Below are 19,353 nucleotides of genomic sequence, written 5' to 3'. Positions count from 1 at the left end.
TCTACAAATGGCCAAAAAACATGGAAATGTTTAGTTTTATAAGTAATCAGGGAAATTCAAGTTAAAACAAGGTATTTTCAACCACAATATTGTTTAGGAAAACAAACAACAAACTCCCGAGATTGATACGGCCTACTGTTGGCAAGGGTGTGGAGACATGGTCCCTTTATGGAGTATGAATTGAAGGAAGCACTTTCACTACAACCACTAAAATTAAAAATCCACCTAATTTTAATTCCAGCAATTACATGAAGGTTGAGCTACACTTACAGGAACGAAAGGATGTGTTGTATATAACGTTAAATGAAAAGTTAATAGCTGCAAAATAATAAAGATGATAATCCCATTTTTGTAAATCACATATAAAACAAAACCAGCTGCTGTAACAAAAAGACTCCAAGACAGTGGTTTAAACAAGTCAGGAATTTATTTTGCTCTTAAGTTAATGGGTGAAAGGGAAGCAGTTCAAGACTGGCAGGCCAACGTCTCCATCCTCAGCACACGACTTCTCCCCACCTCAAGTCACTGCTTAAGCTCCCACAGGCATCTCAGCCAGCACAAAGGGGAATGTCGAATGGAGTGGACACCCAATTCCTTATTTAAGGGCCCAGTCTGGATGTTCTCTTCGTAGCGCATTGCCTGGTCACATGGCCACAATTAACCATAAGGGAGGCTGGCAAGTAGAGTCGTGAGCTGAGCAGCCAGGCGTCCAGGTAAAAAGCAGGAATCTTATCAGTAAAGGAGAAGGGGAAAACAGACATTACAGCAGCAGTCTCTGCTGCACGCATCTGTAAAGGCATGGAAAATAGCCTGGAAGAATACACACCAAATACAGTACTTATCTCTGGAATACGAACAAGAGGGGGTGGGGAGGCAGAGTACTGCTTGAAAATTTTTAAAGAGTGATAGTATAGTCATGTATTAACTAAGGAATTTTTTAAATTTCACAAAATTTTAAAATCCTTTATTGTAGCTTAATACCAATATAACATTTTAAATACATTAAATCTATCTATATTGTACAAAGCTTTTAAAGTTCCAAAAGTTAGATTTTATCTAAATGAATAAGTTACTCTATGTTGTTAAAACCATCACTTAGAGCATCTTCCTCCAAGTCTCTCCACCCAGAGGCACGATGACAATGTTCACAGATATCCATACTGAGACACAGGCAAGGCAGTGACTACCCAAGGTCTCAGCTGGTGGCAGAGCTGAGACAAGGCTTGGAGTGAAGGCCACCTTGCTGTGACTGCATCATAACTTTTGCTGGCATTTTCTACTTGATGAGAAGGCTACAACTTCCCTAGCTTGGTAGAGTTTAGATTTCACACAATAGAGCTAGGATGCCAAAGCACTTCACACTAGTGAACTGCATCGGTACTTTAATCCGAGAACAAAAGGGATGCAATTTTCTTACAGGCTAATGATTACAAAAATAAAAATAAAAAAAGAACCTCTCAGAAACAAAAGTCATGAATTTTGACTCCCTTCTGAGCCAAGCAGTCAAGTTTAGGATGTATTGACCTGTTTAAAAGTCTCTATTATTTCTAGATAATGATGGTAGAATGAAGAAAATAATAGAATCTTCTTCCTCTAACACCGAACCACTTTAAAAACAGAATAAAATAAAAAAGCCAGAATCCAAAAAAAGCAGCAGAAAATTCTGGTGGGAATTATGACTCTGACAATGACATCTCCTAATCTAAGGGGAAGGATTCATGGCCCAAGCTATTTAACAAAATCTCAGAACAGAAAAGTAAAACCCAAGTCCTCCAACCAAAAGCTGCATGCTGCCCAGCAGAGGCCCTCCCCGACCTCCAAACCCACACCCCTTCTCTCTGGGTGCCAGGGAAGAGCATACAGGAGATCTGGACCCAGCTGCCTGATTTTAGCATGAGCTAGATGTAAAGAAACAGCATGGGAGGAAGGAGACCACAATACAGAAAAATCAGAAAGAGTGAAAACAGCAGGCCAGAGGAAACAACTCTAAGAAACAAACAAATTGCACCGTGACAGCTCTAGAAGACATTTAAGGAATCCAATGAACTTCAGAAAACAGGACTTCAGAGCTGTGATGATAAAACAATGACAAGGAAAGAAAAACAACGCTAAGAAAACAAACTAAGGATCAAAACAACATCATCACAAAACTCTAAACACATAAACAACAGCCAGAAACAGATGCAGCTGAAAACCAAACCTCTAAAACAGGAGCGTCACGGTGAACAGAAAGGGAAAAGAGAGATGAAAATAACTGGACAGAAGAAGGAGAACAATGATGTCTGATATAAAGTTACCAGCATCCTTAGAAAGACAGACAATGAATAAGGTAAAAAATGTTCAAAGTTCCCTCCCAGGATGTAAGCAGAGAGAGGGCTAGAATGGTGCTCACTATGCGGTGATGATGGTATATCCGGGTGTGGTCCAGAGTGATGTCCGTGTGCGTGTGTGGGTGCTGGTGGTTTTATTTGTACCTACTTTTGGTTCTGCTTGAGTTTTTTTTTTTAAAGATAACATATATTTTCGTAAAACCACTATGCGGTGGTGGTGGGGGGGGGGAAGGTGCCCTTTGCTTAAAATAAAGCCACTGTAAACTAAGAAAACTACAAGTTTCTACAAATACATGTCTCATCATTTATTATCAAGCTATTCCATGCTTTACTAATAAAAATACCTGTCAATTTAACAGTACCTTAACAGAAGATCGTTTAAAGGCAACTAATAGGACTCAAAAGGTAACAAGTCTGATCTCTTTTTTGGGTGGCAAATGATTGATTTAAACATTTAAAAGCTAGGTACCAAAAACAATTCTGTTATCAGATACTGATGAACTGATTTACTGAACAGGCCTAACTGAATATAAGACATGTTTTTAGCACCAATAAAAAGAATTCTTGAGAGTTCTGGTCTATAAACTTCTAAATGAGTAGTAATGTATTCCCTGACAGCATCTTCTGGGTAAAAGAACAAATATGTTCCAAGAATTAACAGTTAGGTCCCTGATTTCATAATTAATTTTGGAAAAAAAAAATCCAGGTATTTTTATAAATTTCAGAGAAGAATCTCTTCCTCCTTAAAGTTTTAATTATGAGGTAGCTATCATTCAAAGTAAACATCAAATGCAGCCAATTTACATCGACAAAACATATGATTATTAATCGTAAGATTAATAATCAGAAACGTCCAGTAGAAAAAGTCAATTTAAAGTTCAGAAGGTAATACTGATCAGCAGTATTCTGGCTTGAGTTTCCAAATTCCTTCACCACCTGAAGTTCTATGAAAAGTGCACAGATTTCTCAATAGTTCTCGAAAGACACAAGACTGTGATGCTGATAACTTGGATTCAAACTCCTGCAGTATCTCCCGAGTGCTGGCCTGGCCATCAACTTGGGCCTGAAAGGCAATGAAGTTTCTCATTTCTACCAGAAGGTCATCGTGTTCCATGCTGGAAGGCGGAGGAGCAGAAGCCTCTGGAAGGTACCCACTTTCACTTTCTAAGCGCTCTGGCAAAATTAGGTGGTTTCTAGCTCTCATTTTAGCCAACAGTGAGGACGAAGTGAGGGCTCCGGATGAAGGCTCCGCATCTTCAACTTTTCCACTAAAATGCTCTGAAACATTATCTTTTCCATCCTTTTTCATAGTGCTGTCCTGGAGAAAGAAGACCAGTGCATCGATATATTTAATCTCCAGTTTACGCTCCCACTACTTATTTCTCCAAAGGCTCTGAGGGGCCATAAGATAACACACATGCCCAGGGCACTGAGGCTGATGGAGAATGGATGATACACCGTCTAATGCAAAGGGAAAGGAGGAGAGTCAAGTGTCTAAATGCACCCACTCTTAGAAAACATTTCCTAAAAAACCCAAAACTACACTATTTGCTTCGTCACCATCCTGAGGGACGAGAGTGGAGGGAGGGCAGAGAGGGTGGGGCCGGGCTTCCAAAGAAGACTTCTAGGGAAACTGTCTCCAGGAGGTACGAGCTCTGTGGGCATTTACTGTTCTTCCTCCCAAGTTTTCCCTGATCTGAGCACCGTGGGATAAGGAACAATATCAGAGCTGTACTTCCTTCACTTTTAAATCTTTTTACTACTTTACACCTCATGTGAGTTTCCTTAGAATAGCTACATAAATCTAGCTTTTCTTCACATTCCTACTGCTAAAAGAACATAACACAGGAAGTCAAAAAAAAAAGGTTCTCTATTCCTAAATGTGTTCATATTAATCTAAAACAGGAATCTGAACCTGGGAGTTTTCAAATTTTATAAGTAACATGACCCTTAAGCAGAAAGTAACAAAGTATTAAATGATAAGAGTATGGCCTACTATTTACTCTCACTGAAGCACTCAAGGCCTTCGGGGTTGTAGGACAGGCAGAGAAGGGCACAATGCTCTGGCAGCTAGTAAATTACAAACAACATTCAATAAAGGCCCTCTAGACCTTCAGTCTAGAGGGCAGTGGTCCTTGGAGCTAGTACTTCACCTCTGCATGGGGCAGGCGGTATGGGCAGCAACTCACACATCACCCATCCTTATATGAACTTTTGGAAGACAAAACAGAGATTCTACTATGGATCTTGGGTTAAAGACTTTGTCTTTTCTAGGAAGTTAGCTGGCCCTTTTAAATTCACACAGAAGTACTTCATAAATGCATGAAAGTGCACACAACATAAATATCAGATGTCATTATGCCAGTGATGCTCTTCACATGCAGAATCGAGTGAAATTTTCATGGCAATTCAATTAAGTAGATCTCACAAGTGAAAAGTTGATAGGCTATCAGATTACCTGGCATTTCTCCTTTGGAGACGTTGAAGAGGGATGTTGCACAGAGAAGCTGGAGTTCCTTTTCTGACCAAATCTTCTCCTAAATACGGAAGAGAGTCATAGTTGATAAAATGTAACTTTGTGACTTACAGATGAGAATGCCCTTCCAACACCTAAAGCAGTTTTCTTCTGCACGGTTATTCTTTCACAGCCATGACGCTTCTGCTCTATCCCCTGAGGTTCCCGTACTTTACTCTCCTAGTAAAGCAGTAGAAATTATTACTGCATCTCAAGTAAAAACCACTCAATATCCTTGCTCAGCTTACTACTCTTGAATTCTAGGTAGGGAAGCTATTCTAAAAGAGCACGCTGAATACCACAGTAATTACTGATTGCTGAAACCCGGCTAATCATCTTATTAAAGTTTAATCGTTATTCTGTACCTCTTACTATTTTTTATGACATCACCTCTTAAGCAAAACAGATTTCTCCTTTCCCTGAAAAATCAGCTTTGGAAAGGAGGGAATGAAAGCAAAGAAGGTAAGATGATAAAAGTCTTTCCCCAAGTCACATACATCTGGCTGACCCAATCCCTCCCTGAGAGATTTTCTACTGCTGCAGATAAACAGGAGGAGGTAGCCCTGCCTGCCCTGATTTTATTTCCAGCCCAGCAGGTTTGGCCTCCTCACAAGCACGGCAGGGCGGCAACCTCTTACTTTCTTCCTGCTGGTGCACCAGCCACACCCCTGTTGCCAGTCCAGGTGGGAACCCCAGATGTTGCTCCCAGACACCGCTGCCGAGAGAGTCTCAGTGCTTTGAGGGCATCCTGGGCCACACGGTTGGCCTCCGCCTCCACCAGCACGTAGTCTGGACTGGCTCCGTCCATGATAGCATCATGCTTCATGATGCTGTGCACACCCACTGGCAAGAACAAAGGAAACAGTGAACATGTTATTTCAGCTCATACACAATCACACGTTTTCTTCTATATAGGCTAGTGTGTTGTGGGTAGAGGAAATATCATGAACGTTTTTAGCTGCTATTCACCCGTGACCACCAGGACCCAGGAACTTTTACAAATGCTGCTGCTCTTCACCTGCATCTCTACCCAATGAGGGAGGGACTACCAACTGTCACTGCTTTGTATAATTAAAGCATAATGCTTTAATAACCACACTTCAACATAAATTCTTCACTGTTATCTGGAAAACTTTAAAATCTTCTACTAATATATTCTCTATTGAAGGGGGAAAACATACAAATATAAAATAAAACTACACAATTTCTAAAAAGTAATGATGATGGAAACACTACATATCAGAAGAATCCAATGCAGTCATCAGTGGAAAATGCATAGCCCTAAATATTTCTATCAATAAAAATGAAAGAACAAAAATAAATGAACTGAATTCCAAGTCAAACAGTTTTATAAAAATTAGGACCAAAAAAACTCATCAAAACAACAACAAAAACAAAAGCAACAGGAAGAAAATACTGAAGATAAAAGCACAAATTAATGAGGTAGAGAACAACCATGGATCTAATTAATAAATCAAAAACCTGGTTTATTGGGAAAAAAAATCACAAAATAGACAATCTACTAGCTTAACCTGACAAAGGAAAAGGGGGGGGAAATATACAAAATTAGAAATGACAAGGGGGAAATTATCTTGAAACAGAAGCCAATTAAAAAAAATTATTACAAGAGTATTTTCTATGCCTCCATGCAAATAAACTTGAAAACTAGACAAGACAGATAATTTTTCTTAGGAAAACAGACCAGGAACTGTAGAAAAAAACAGAGCAAGTTACCAATGAACTACCTTACAAGAAAGCATCAGGCCCAGATGGTTTCCTTCTGAGATGCCATACGTAAGCCTGCTTTCCTGAACAGAAACCCATTCAGCAATCTTTGGAAACTCAAGGCTGTCACCTTGGGAACACAATGACTGGTGAGACCTGAGTAAGACAGTCCCAGGGATGACTAATTGGTGCAGGCTGGCCGGTCCCTCCAGGGTCCTGAGCAATTGTTGAGCCTGCTTTCCTAATTTTTCTCCCTTGATATTAGCTACCAGCTTTCCTACTTCCAGAGTGCCTGCCTCTGGCCATGCCCCTGTCTCTCTCCCCATGATCTGTCACTTTACTCTCCTGTGGTTGTTAAATCAGATAAATATAGCATGCAGAGAAATCATCTATGAATGTTCAGGTAGTACAAATCTATTTTAAGCATTGCACCCCTCCTGTATGTGGTTAGAAGTCGAGTCCTATTGTTCTCCCAAGGTTCAAATTCTCCTAGGAAAGAGAGGTGAAAATGATTTTCAAAAATGTCAATACATTTCAAATCTGAGTTTTAGAAGGAAAAATACTTCCAGTTGAGCACAAACCCTGCACTGTCAGGAAAGGCTGCTTCCACTAGAAGTGGCCCCCTCATTTCTATTCCTAGCACATCTGTGGCAAGGTCAGCAAAAGGAGTACCTGATTTTCTGAAAAGCTTTTCCAGGACGTAGTCATCATGGCTGTGTTCCTTGGGCTCGCTCTCATTTTCATTGTCTTGCCTCCGGTACTGCTTCTTCTTCACCAGGTGCGGAATTCGAGTTCCCTCAAACTTGGCATCTCTGCGGTGCTTAGAGCTCTTAAGTTTTTGCTTCAGCCTCAGATGTTTCTCCAGGGTCTTTTCTTCTGCCACATGTTTCGTTTTCGACTTGTGCTTATAAAAATTATTTTCTGTTTGCTCATTCTCCCAAAGAGGTCCTGTTTGAACCCGGCAGCTTTCTCTTTTATCACAAAGACCCTCCTTTTCATCGATGCTTTCCTCACCAGACATCCTGTACATTTTGCTGATTCTTGGAGAATCTGAACCTTCTCCGTTTCCATGAATCACTGAGGAATCCTGCAGTCTGGACACTGCATCTGTCTCTTCTCCAAGCCTCTCACTGTTAGTTAGACTACAAGATGTTTGAGGGGCATCTTTCAAAGGATCACCTAGATTAGAAGTTACTGCATTCACTTCAGGTCTTATAGCTGTAGATTTCTCTTCAGATGACGTGGCAACATTTGCAGATGTGTTAGAACCAGGAAACTTTTTACCTACTGGAATGTTCTGGTCTGTTCCAAAAGCCAGTTGAAGTTTTCTTTTTAAATGGCGTTTGGGTGTCTGAACATCTGAACCAGTTCCTGTGAAAGGGAAAAACATGCTAGTGTTATACTGCATAATTCTTATGTATTTCGTTACTTTAAGTTAAATTATTTTATGAAATACCTGCAAAAATAGCACTTGTTTCAGTGCTCTGGGATGCATCAGGACTAGTCAGAGTAAACAGCTCATAAAGATCATTGGATTTGAAAAATCGCCTTTGCTTTGGATCTTTTAGCACTCTATTTGTCAAAAACTGCTTGAAGATTTGTCTAAAGAGATAGAAATTAAGCTGGTATGAAACAATGTCTAGCTGTACCTCAGAATTCTAAACATACAGTAATTGTTTATTAATAAGGTAGAAAAACAATCAGGTTCAAAGGCATTTTTAAAAAACACACAAGACATCTAAGCTTATTTTAATGAGAAAGAAAAAATACAAAAACAAAACAAGATAAAAAAACCGAAACACATATCGCTCAGTTACAGCAACTATTGCTCTAAGATGGAAAGACTTTTTTTTTTAAATTAATTAACTAATTTGCTGTGTTGGGTCTTCGTTGCCGCGCACAGGCTTTCTCTAGTTGCCACGAGTGGGGGCTTCTCTTCTTGCGGAGCGCGGGCTCAGTAGTTGTGGCTCGCGGGCTTAGTTGCTCCGCAGCATGCGGGATCTTTCCAGACCAGGGCTCGAACCCATGTTCCCTGCGTTGGCAGGCAGATTCTTAACCACTGCACCACCAGGGAAGTCCCAAGACTTCTTAAAGTACTATTTTTTTAAAATTCCCTGCTCCAAACCCTGGCAGCGTGCCTCTCCTTCCTGCACACCCGCAACCAGGAGAGCAGCCTCTGGTCAAGGAGCACAGCCATATGTACTGACCGGTGGTAAATCTTCTCTTCGATGGTGCCTGCGGTCAGAAGCCTGTACACCGTCACCTGTTTCTTCTGGCCTATCCGCCACGCTCGCTCCCGGGCCTATGGTAGAGAGATGCAGCTCAACAAGGGCCCTTCTCAGCGATAAGCACTGATTAATAGCCGGTCGCTTCCTCCCACTCCCGAAATTAGAATTTTGGCTAATGAGGCTAAGTACAACCAAGGCCTATTAAGGAAGATAAACAGGCAGGTGACAAAACAGACCTAGCCAACTCTACCTGGAAAACAATGTGTGTCTGTCCCCTCCCATGTTCTCTTTTTACCCATGTCTAGTGTTCCTGCTACGGGAAAACTGTGAAGACCCTTACTCCAAGCTGAAGACAAGTTACAACCAAGATGTGAGCTATATGCTGAGGGTAATGTGGCACCGAAGGATGCTCCCGAGCGCAAGCCATCAGATAGTATGTCACCAATATGCTCCTTTAAACAAAATAAACAGACCTGCACGTCTGTGCTTGGGTTCCAGTCAGGGTCATAGATGATGACTCGGTTTGCCCCCGTCAGGTTGACTCCTAGGCCACCCACCCGAGTGGTCAGAAGAAACACGAATATGGATGTGTCCTAGAGGTAAGACACAACACTCAGTATGCACGTGGAAGACTAGTTACAGCTCTTCACCTCTGCCTTTACATATTCTCCACACGGAAGCCTGTTCCCAATACAAGCAATGGGTTATGCCCCAGAAACCTTTGGTCAGTCAAGATCCCATCTCACAGTTTCTACTTTTAATATCAATTAAATTAGCAATATTTAAACCTGGGTTTTCGAGAAGGAATACACATTCTCTGTTTAAACACAACACATCCCAAAAATCCAGAAATGCACTGAGTTAAAAGCACCCACTGCCCAATCCCAGATGTAGGTACTGTGGGTGCAGACCTCTCCTTCTTCCCCTCTGTACAAAGTAGCACCATGTGACTTCATCGTTCTGTTCACTTGTTACCTCATTGTATCTTGTAATCAGTGGTTGTCTTGAAGCTATCGCAGTGGTACCATCCATCTTGAGATAGGAATACTTTTGGGCCCTAAGGAATACTTCAAATATGTCCAACATCTGTTTGGGAGAAGGGGTGGAGGATATAAGAGTTTAAAAATCAAATGTACACCTCCAGTGAGTACTCCACATTTGTGTAAAGGGTCACATCCTTCCCAAAAGGCTTATATTAGAAGGGGTTTCCTGAGTCGAGGAAGATAAATATAACTACTGCAAGAATATTTTTGGTATTTCCGTACTGTTAATTCTTATAAGTTTTGTAATCAGCACGGCATTATTTGAGTTCAGACCCAAACTCACCTGCACCCCAGAATCACATTGTAATAAACCTTTTTTAAAAAGCCAACTTCTGGGCACCAACTCTAGAGAAAGATCCCATCTCCCAAAGAGCTTTGCAGGCTGCCACTTCAGGGTCAATGGGTGGATTTGCCTTTGGAATCAGTATTTTAGACAATATCTCATTTTTTAAGTAATGATTGTGAGTCATAAAGAACCAACTTGTTTCTTGTATGAGGTTTGTATACTCACCTGTCTGGACTGAGAAAACAGCAATACTCGTTGGCCCTGCTTGTGCCATATTTTCAACAAGGACTCAACAACTATCATTTTCCCAGAACGTTTCCAGTGTCCAAACTGATCTTCCCCTAGTTCCTCATCTGGAATACCTTTAAGATTCTTGGGGCCTCCAGAAAAGAGATCAGGGTGGTTGCAGATTTTTCTTAGGGCTACAAGTCCAGAGAAAATCTATGGTACAAAAGAATTACGTGCACTCAGATTACCCCACGTAAAATACTATTCACTCCGGAAGGAAAGGAAGGAGGCTATTTGATATGTAACACAGATTAAAAAGTAATTCTTCACCAGCTTCTTAGTTTCCTCCCTAATCACAGCATATTAGGAGCTGGAAGAAATCAACCTTTACACATCTTATTTTCCTGATAGGGCAACTTCTCTAAAAACAAAAAAAAATCCTTTTGGACCAAATATATTTACCAGGGTCACATTCAACTGCTGATGATTTATTTTCCCTCTAGAAAAAAAAGTATGCAGTTCACAGTATATAAAAAACTGACTCACCTTTTAAATATAAATAAGAAACATCATGCCCATCTAAAATTTAGGGAAATCTATCATGTAACTTAACAAATGCATTTATTATTTTTTTAAACATTTTTATTGGAGTATAATTGCTTTACAGTGGTGTGTTAGTTTCTGCTTTATAACAAAGTGAATCAGCTATACGTATACATATATCCCCATATCTCTTCCTTCTTGCGTCTCCCTCCCTCCCACCCTCCCTATCCCACCCTTCTAGCTGGTCACAAAGCACCGAGCTGATCTCCCTGTGCTATGCGACTGCTTCCCACTAGCTATCTATTTTACAAACAAATGCATTTAAATATTATACTCCTAAGTACCTCACTAGAAGTTCTGTATTTTAACATGTGAGTCAGAGGTTGAAATTCCCTTTACCTTTACATTAGTTTATCTGAAAACATACCCACGTGGAAAATCCACGGATGGGAATGATGTGCGGGACTTTTCACGCAGCAGAAGGGCTTGGAGACCCCAAGTGAGAGAGCCCACCCGCCCACCCCAACAAGAGGGAATCTTTCACAGGTTTCACCCCTGACTCAAATCACACTCACCAGTATAAAAACTCAAGTGGAAAAAGATAAATCATAAATTAAGCCAAAAATCAAAGAGTATGGTAGTTTTAACTAGTAAACAGTTAAACAAATAAACAATAAACGATCTGAACAAAGCAGGAACCCCATCACCACTCCCCCGAGTCATCTGTTACTTGTCTTTCTTCCTGGAGATCTCTGCTGTCCAATACAGCAGTCACAAGCCATGTGTGGCCACTGAGCACGTGAAGTGTGTAGTACAAACTGAAATGTGTTACCAATGTAAGATACCCAATTTTGAAGACTTAGTATAAAAAAAGAGTAAAATCTCTCAGTAGTTTAAAATTTTTGATTATATATTAAAATATTTTAGATACATCAGGCTAAATAAAATATATTATCAAAGTTGATTTCACCTGTTTTGCTTTTCAATCTTTTTTAATGTGAGTACTAGAAAATTTTAAATCACACATGTGGCTTGCGTTCTCTATCTACTGGACAGTGCTGATCTAGACCACCTAAGGCTTCACAACTTGGAGACACGTGAAGATAAGTTAAGGGGAGATACAGGAGAGATGAGTAAATGTGAATGATTTAAAAACCTCCTAGAGATGCCAATGACAGATGAAATAAATAGTAAGAGCAGGGAAAAAGAACAAAAATGCCTTAATCTGGAGGCAAAAACATGTATATACTACGGAACACAGGCAGCCTTGTCACCCACACTCATCTCTATCTGGCTCCATGCAGGAGGCAGGAAAGTGTATTTCCGAGCATCCCATGCTACTCAGATGTACCTCCAACGAGGATGGACCAAGGACTAAGGAAGTCTTACATGTCAAATAAAAATACAATTCATGCTTCAAGATACTGAAGCACAAAGAAGTTGAAGAGTTTATGTGAAGCTTTTGACTAAAGCTGATGATAAACTTACTACATGTGCTTAATGAAGAGACGTTTACCCACATATATTGCTGAATATGGCCAGTAACTAAAATGTTATTACTTATACAAAAATGTATAACAATAATTCTTCCTCTGTGCACCCCAGCAGTCCAGGACTGCTCCCAACATGCTACATAGGAACAGCAATCCCTGTAGGACCCACCATCACAGACCCTGTTGTCTAGTGCATTCTTCCACTAGACCATGCAGTGCTGGGTTCAAGTGCAACAGTGCTGCAGTACAGATAAAAAGGGAACATGCTCAAACTGTGTGTTCTCTTACTTCTGGAAGGGCTTCAAATGAAGGGAAGGTTCACACCCAGATATTTTCAAGAGGGTAATAATAGTGAATCCTTGACTAGTACTAGTTTCCTTTCCTCCCCCACTTTCCTTGGTCCACAATTCTTTCTCCAGCTTCTATTATTTGGCTTACCTGCATGTCTCCATTGAGAATTCTGTAAACTTCTTTGGAATCAATGAAATTTTGGTACACTTTATGTTGCTCTTCCGTAAGACGGCAAAATAAGACCTAAGGGGAGAATAAAAACAGAGCTGAAAAAAAAACTTAACAAAACAAAATAACTAAAATATTAACAAAATTTACTAATCAAAAGAGCACAATGTATGTAATTTTCACAGTGTACCTCTTATTAAAAACAAAACAAAAAGAAGCCACATCTCAGAGCTGAGCAAAGACGAGCTCCCTCCTCTCAAGAGCCCCCTCCATTTCTGTCTTCCATCCACTTTTTGGTCCCCATGCCATTTGGTCCCCACCCCACTATCCCAGGAGTCCCTGAAGCCTGGCTTCCTGCTCATGGGGAAGTTCAGGACCAGGTGCACAGTGCTTCCTCTATCCCAGCCTTTGAGTGCTCAGACCATCTCAGCTCGCGAGCCCCTCAACCCACACTTCACTTCAGCAAACCTGATCAGGAACCTTAACCTTGCCTGGCACACCCCCTCCCTTTCCTGGAGTTCTAAGCCATCCCCAAGTTTACCAGACTCACTTGTGACAACCCCTTACCACGCCAGCCCAAAAGCACCTACTAATCCATGCCCCCACGTTCCCCTCACCCCCCAACATTCTGCCTCTCAACCCTCCTCTCCTTCTCCAAGACCACTGCCAGCATTTCACAGCCTATGTTCCTCGGCTAGTCACAAACCCATGGTATTTTCCTTCAGCTACCCCTCTGCCACCCACTCCATCTGCCCTGCAAACTTCCAAATGAAGAGGAACTCAACTGCCTGCCTTCTCCACTCCTTTCTGGTAAGTGCTGAGTGCCGCTGGAGACAGCCCCACCAGGGCAGCGTCCTAGAGCTGACCCCCCCGCTCAGCACCTGCTCACACCCAGACGCCGTGACAACACTCCTCACTCTCCCCAAGCCACCCACCCACCACCTGTGTCTCAACCTCTACTTAAAAACATCAAAAGCAAAAAAACAGAAATAGAAACTGAAGCTATCAGGCCTGATTTCCTAATTTTCACTCTTTAAAATGTATCTACTTCTTCATCTGCCACACCTGGTTGTTCTCCTTTATTCTCAGACCAGTAGGTCCCTACATGGGATCCAGGACAACCCTTTCATCTTTGCACCAGATCTGAAAACCCACTCATCTTCCTCAGATCAATGCTCCACACCTTAGATGCTCCAAAAACTGAGGGGGATGCTTCCCTGGTGATGCAGTGGTTAAGAACCCGCCTGCCAATGCAGGGGACATGGATGCGATCTGGAAAGATCCCACATGCCACAGAGCAACTAAGCCTGTGCACCACAACTACTGAGCCTGCGCTCTAGAGCCCATGAGCCACAACTACTGAAGCCCGTGCGCCTAGAGCCCGTGCTCTGCAACAAGGGAAGCCACCGCGATGAGAAGCCCTCGCACCGCAACTAAGAGTAGCCCCCGCTCGCCACAGCTAGAGAAAGCCCGTGCACAGCAACGAAGACCCAACGCAGCCAAAAATAAATAAATTAAATAAATATGTTAAAAAAAAAAACAACTGAGGGGGAAAACTCCCTGAAAAGATGTGCAGAGTGACCACCTCCACTTCCCCGCCCTCCAGTCACTCCTGAGCCCAGCAGGCTCATCTGTCGTAGGCAGGTAAATACAGCTGTAGTCTAGCCTGCCCCACAGCACCAGAGACCATACCTGTTAGCCTCACCTATTCTGTGTGTGAAAAGCAGGGTGAATGCCAGGTACACCTGTGCTTTAGGTATGTTTTGATAATTCTTGTATTTACAGACCTGTTCGTTTTTATCTGGCAAAGAAAGGCTCATTTTGACATCCGACTTCATTCTCCGTAGTAGGTATGGATTTATGGTATCTCGTAGAACACATGCACACTTATAAGCAGTTTTAACCTTTAATAAGAGAAAAGGGGAAACAATTACTGTATATCTAAGGAATGCATTTGTTCTTACCTCTCAATTGATTCCAATGCTTAAAAAATTTTTTTGAAAAGAATGACCAATGGTTGTACAAAATTGTTGGAAACAGTAGGAAAATGGTTTGTAAAAATTTAAGTTCCATATCCTCCAGGACGCAGTAGCTTTCATAATAATACCATCAGTAAAAAAACAAAACAAAACTTCTCATTAACCAAAATGTACGAAAGAACAAGTGGTAATTTTGTGCCCTGTTCCACCTCTATTTAATTATTATTATATAGTTAAACCCTAAAGTGGAGATTTATTCAGTGCTTGGGCCCCTCTAGGGAAAAAAACTGTTTTCAAACAAATCTCAGTTTATAATCTTGTACTCTCCAATAGCCACAAAGGAACTGCTACTCTGCAAGACTGAAGATCAAACAGTAACTCAGGGGAATGCTGCAGCAAGGGGAACAGGAGATAATAAGCAGAGATTACTGCCCACAGGAGACTCAGAGAGTAAGTTCAAGAAAAGCCCTATGATCCCAGAAATGAAAGGTCACTCCAGCCTAAAGTGGAGCATATGGCTCTGTAATGGAGCACAGCCACATGAGATGGGTATTAACTGTCCAGAGAAAAACAAAGACCCACAGTGCAGGAAACCACTCCCTCTGCAGTTCACTTAAAGGCAAACAAAGAATTCAATAAATTATTGATACTTTGAAAAAAATCTAAATAGGCTAAACAACCTAGTAAATACTATTTAATGGAACAAGAAAATTTCCAACCAAAGCTTAAATTTAAGAAACTTATCAGCAAAATGAATAATAAAAAGAGCTTGAATAAACACAGAAAAATTCACGTTAAAAAATTAACATGGTAAAAAAGAAAACACCTTAAAAGACCCTAAGAACACCTCACTCAAGTCTGTATACATGTATGTCATGTATGTGTGTATATCTTGCATGTCTAAACATAAAAACAGTTTTACGACCAGCAGACAATAACAAAGAAACTCCATTTGGGGCTTCCCTGGTGGTGCAGTGGTTGAGAGTCTGCCTGCCGATGCAGGGGATGCGGGTTCATGCCCCGGTCTGGGAAGATCCCACATGCTGCAGGGCGGCTGGGCCCGTGAGCCATGGCCACTGAGCCTGTGCGTCCGGAGCCTGTGCTCCGCAACGGGAGAGGCCCCAACAGTGAGAGGCCCGCGTACCTCAAAAAAAAAAAAAAAAAAAAAAAAAAAGAAACTCCATTCATCAACGACTTTTGGTTACAGGTAACCCTGTAAATTTATCATTCAGACACTGATAAAAATTACCTGAAGATGATAATCAGGTACATTTTATGGCTTGTAATGCTGAGATAAATTTCAAATTTTAACAAGACATTGCAGTCCTACCAAGAAAGCAAGTACATTATTTAAAATCTTCCTAAAAATATATACAGCGCTAAGGAAACTCTGCCCACATGCTCACGTCTACCTCCATTTCTCTCCTCTCAAAGAACGAGTGAGATGCTAATGGCGCTGGAAACTCAGGGCTGGGCTGGTGAGTGGCCTGGCAGCTCGCTCTCTCCTGCCCGTCTACCCTTCTGCAAAGTCCGCCCGCCCCCAGCCCACTTGTGCTGAACTTGCAAGGGTTGGAGCTCAGAGTGGCTGGGGACGGGACTGTTTCTCACACCCCACTCTCCCCAAAGGGAGATCTTAAGCTCTAAACTGGGGTGGGGATGTGAGAGCAGGGAAGACCAAGAAACCCTATTTTAGCTTTGACGTCACGCCACATTCTCCAGTCCAACTTTCGAGCCAATTCTATATTGAATTCCCTTCTGCTTCTCGTGTCTGCCTCTCTGTGAGTAAAAACGCACAGTGGGGATCCAACTGTGTTCCTTCGTTACCGCACCTCCCCACTGCTATGGAAAATGGACACCTTGCTGAGCGCGCTCATGCTTCCTTCCTCTTCCTGAGGAGGCAGAGTGATAACTCCTCCCCAGTGCTGCCTCTTCCAGAGCCCAGTCACCTCAGGCAAGTCACCAAAATGCTCAGTCTCAATAATAACCTTGGGCGTGAAATGAGGAGGCTCAACTAGATGACTCCTCGGGCTCTTTTCAGTTCTAAAATCCCCTGCACAGGCTCAATGTACAAATCCAAGGGGCAGTCCATGTTTTGGGTAGTTAATGTTCTTCCCCCTCACCCTCCTCAGCCTTTTATATCCTAATCACCCCCACCTAGGAAGCCTGCCTTGACTCCCACAAGCTCTGCTATTGGCTATCTCCCCTGAGCAAAGCCTTCATTACCCTATACTGTGATTATCTGTTTACCATTTTCCCCCCTGCACACTCTCCACTGGACCAGGAATGCTATTCAAGGGAAGGCTCTGATTGTCAGCCGTTTCCCATCATTTTAGCCCCAGCCTGACACACAAAATAGCTGCTGATAGACTATCTTCTTGGGATTCACTATTTCATGGCAACTATGGACTTAAAACAAAAAGGAGCAAATAAAAGCAGTACCTCTGCTCCCAAGGACTTTACAGTCTAAAAAGGGAAAAAAGATAAGTGCACAAACTTCTGAAACAAGGACTTCAAGGAAGAAACAGACCATATTTGCACCACCTCAAAGTATACCCCATAAATGACTTATTAATTATAAAGGAAAAGTGGTAGCTTCAAAGAGTTTAGAAATCTGACACACAACACCTTGCCCAGTAATCAGACCACCACCGATGAAGGGAAAAACCAACAGCATGTGCCTCCAGATACGAGTAAAGTACTGAGAAAGACAGGTCACTTCTGTGTACTCCTGCTCAAAAGGCATAAGCTGATTCCAATCACAAAGAATGGAAAACAAACCCAAGGTGAGGCACATTCTATGAAAAATAGGCCTGTAGTCTTCAAAAATATCAAGTCATGAAGGCAAAAGAAAGATCAGAGGAACAGCTTCAGATTAAAGGAGACTAAAGAGACATGGAAATTACTGGAACAACTGGCACAATGTGCATGACAAATAGATTAGATAACAGAATTACATCAATGTTACATTTCCTCCTGATTTTGATGTTTATACCGTGGTTATGTAAGACAACATCACTGTTCTTAGGAAATATACACTAAAGGATTTGGAGAAAAAGGGCATCGTGTCTACAACTTACTCAGATGATTCAGAAAAAAAAAAGTATAAATTTGTGTGTGTGTGTGTGTGTGTATATATATATATACAGAGAGAGAGAGGGAGAGAGAGAGAGAGAGAGACAGAGACAGAGACAGGTAGGGAAGGAGGAGGGAGGAAGGAAAGATAAAGCAAATATGGCAAAATGTTAGCAAAATGCTAACAATTAGGGAATCTAGGAGTTCTTTTTACAATTCTTGCAACTTTCTGTTAAGTTTGAAATTATTCCAAAATAAAGAGTTAAAAAAAAAAAAGAACAGGATACATGAAGGATAACAGGGATTCACTGGAGGAAGAGAACTCCCGTAAAAGTTAATTAAAAATCAAAAATCAATCTCAAAATTTTAAAGGTATTAAAAATGGTTTTTGACAGTCCTCTAATCTTAAAGGTCTAAAATTCTTTTTCTAGTTATGTATTTTATTTCTGGCTCGGTCATAACCTGGCAGGTACAAGCCCCCACCTGAGAGCTGTGCAGAGACCCAGCCTCTCATGGAGGCTGGAGCCTGCCCCCAAATGCCATAAACCGCCCTCCAGTTGGCCTCACCTCCTAACGTTCCTGTCTGTGACAACCCCACTCTACCAGTCACCAGGCCTGAAACCTCAGGGGTCAGCTGCAGCAAGCTCACCACTCCTCCACCAATTTCCTTTATCTTATCAACCTCCACATCTTGTTTGTTCTGCCTAGAAAATGCCACTTGGGACTCTTGCTCTGGACCTGCTTTCTCAGGACCATCACCCACATTAAGGTCCAGGCTCTCATCACCCTCACCCCCAATTCCTGCAGGTCCCTCAATGCCAGCCTCCCTCCCACAACTACCTGCAGCCTGAGTAACCGTCCAAGAACAGCCTGCTCCCAGCCTCCTGCTCAAACACCTTTAGTGGCTCTTCCCTGCCTAAGCGCTCCTGCCTCCCTTCAAGGACCCCACTGCCAGCATCCACAGCTTTCCTGCAACTCCCCCAAAAGCATCTCCAGTCCAGTCAAGCGTGTCTCTTCACTGCTCGTGGTCACACAGAGTGGCTGTGTTCATACTGTGGCTCTAACCTAGAATGTCCCACTTTTCCCAGCCTGTTTTCCCAGGATCAGGTTAAAGGGTATATGTCTTGTTAAGTCTTCCCTGGTGTCCCCTTTTCTAAGCTTGTAAAGTACTTTATAAGATGCACTACCCAATTTGCACTATTACATGCTGTCCAGAAGTGACTCACTCTTATCTCATAATTTCTGACGGCTCTTGAATATTTTACATGATTTTTTAAACACGCATCTGGAAAATTATGCGCTATCAAGCAAAAATAATTCTGTGGTTTTTATCAGATACCAATTTATAAGCTTGGTCATTTCCCTTACATTCTGAATGACTTGGCTACAAAGTATAGTATTTAGTAGGAACGTTTTAAATATTAAAATACCAGAAGTGTCACCTGTCTGATA

The 19,353-nt window shown here is 41.8% G+C and overlaps 1 protein-coding gene across 2 annotated transcripts in view; it reads right to left on the bottom strand.

Annotated features, from left to right (window-relative positions):
- Positions 1-441: 441 nt before the first annotated feature.
- The window catches only part of ERCC6 (ERCC excision repair 6, chromatin remodeling factor), a 74,421-nt gene continuing 55,509 nt past the window's right edge, over positions 442-19,353 (bottom strand). For both annotated transcript variants that reach the window (XM_060103144.1, XM_060103155.1), the window contains exons 11-21: positions 14,638-14,754; positions 12,830-12,925; positions 10,353-10,568; positions 9,774-9,884; positions 9,272-9,391; positions 8,778-8,872; positions 8,027-8,172; positions 7,243-7,941; positions 5,484-5,688; positions 4,789-4,867; positions 442-3,648 (exon numbers count right to left, since the gene is read on the bottom strand). In XM_060103144.1, coding sequence (XP_059959127.1) covers positions 3,226-3,648; positions 4,789-4,867; positions 5,484-5,688; positions 7,243-7,941; positions 8,027-8,172; positions 8,778-8,872; positions 9,272-9,391; positions 9,774-9,884; positions 10,353-10,568; positions 12,830-12,925; positions 14,638-14,754 — 2,307 coding nt within the window. In that variant the 3' untranslated portion in view covers positions 442-3,225. The remainder of the gene's footprint in view (positions 3,649-4,788; positions 4,868-5,483; positions 5,689-7,242; positions 7,942-8,026; positions 8,173-8,777; positions 8,873-9,271; positions 9,392-9,773; positions 9,885-10,352; positions 10,569-12,829; positions 12,926-14,637; positions 14,755-19,353) is intronic.

The sequence above is a fragment of the Mesoplodon densirostris genome, chromosome 1 (assembly GCF_025265405.1).
Source record: "Mesoplodon densirostris isolate mMesDen1 chromosome 1, mMesDen1 primary haplotype, whole genome shotgun sequence".
Lineage (NCBI taxonomy): Eukaryota > Metazoa > Chordata > Mammalia > Artiodactyla > Ziphiidae > Mesoplodon > Mesoplodon densirostris.
Note: the sequence above shows the minus strand (reverse complement) of the source record. Positions and strands in the feature narration are given on the sequence as shown.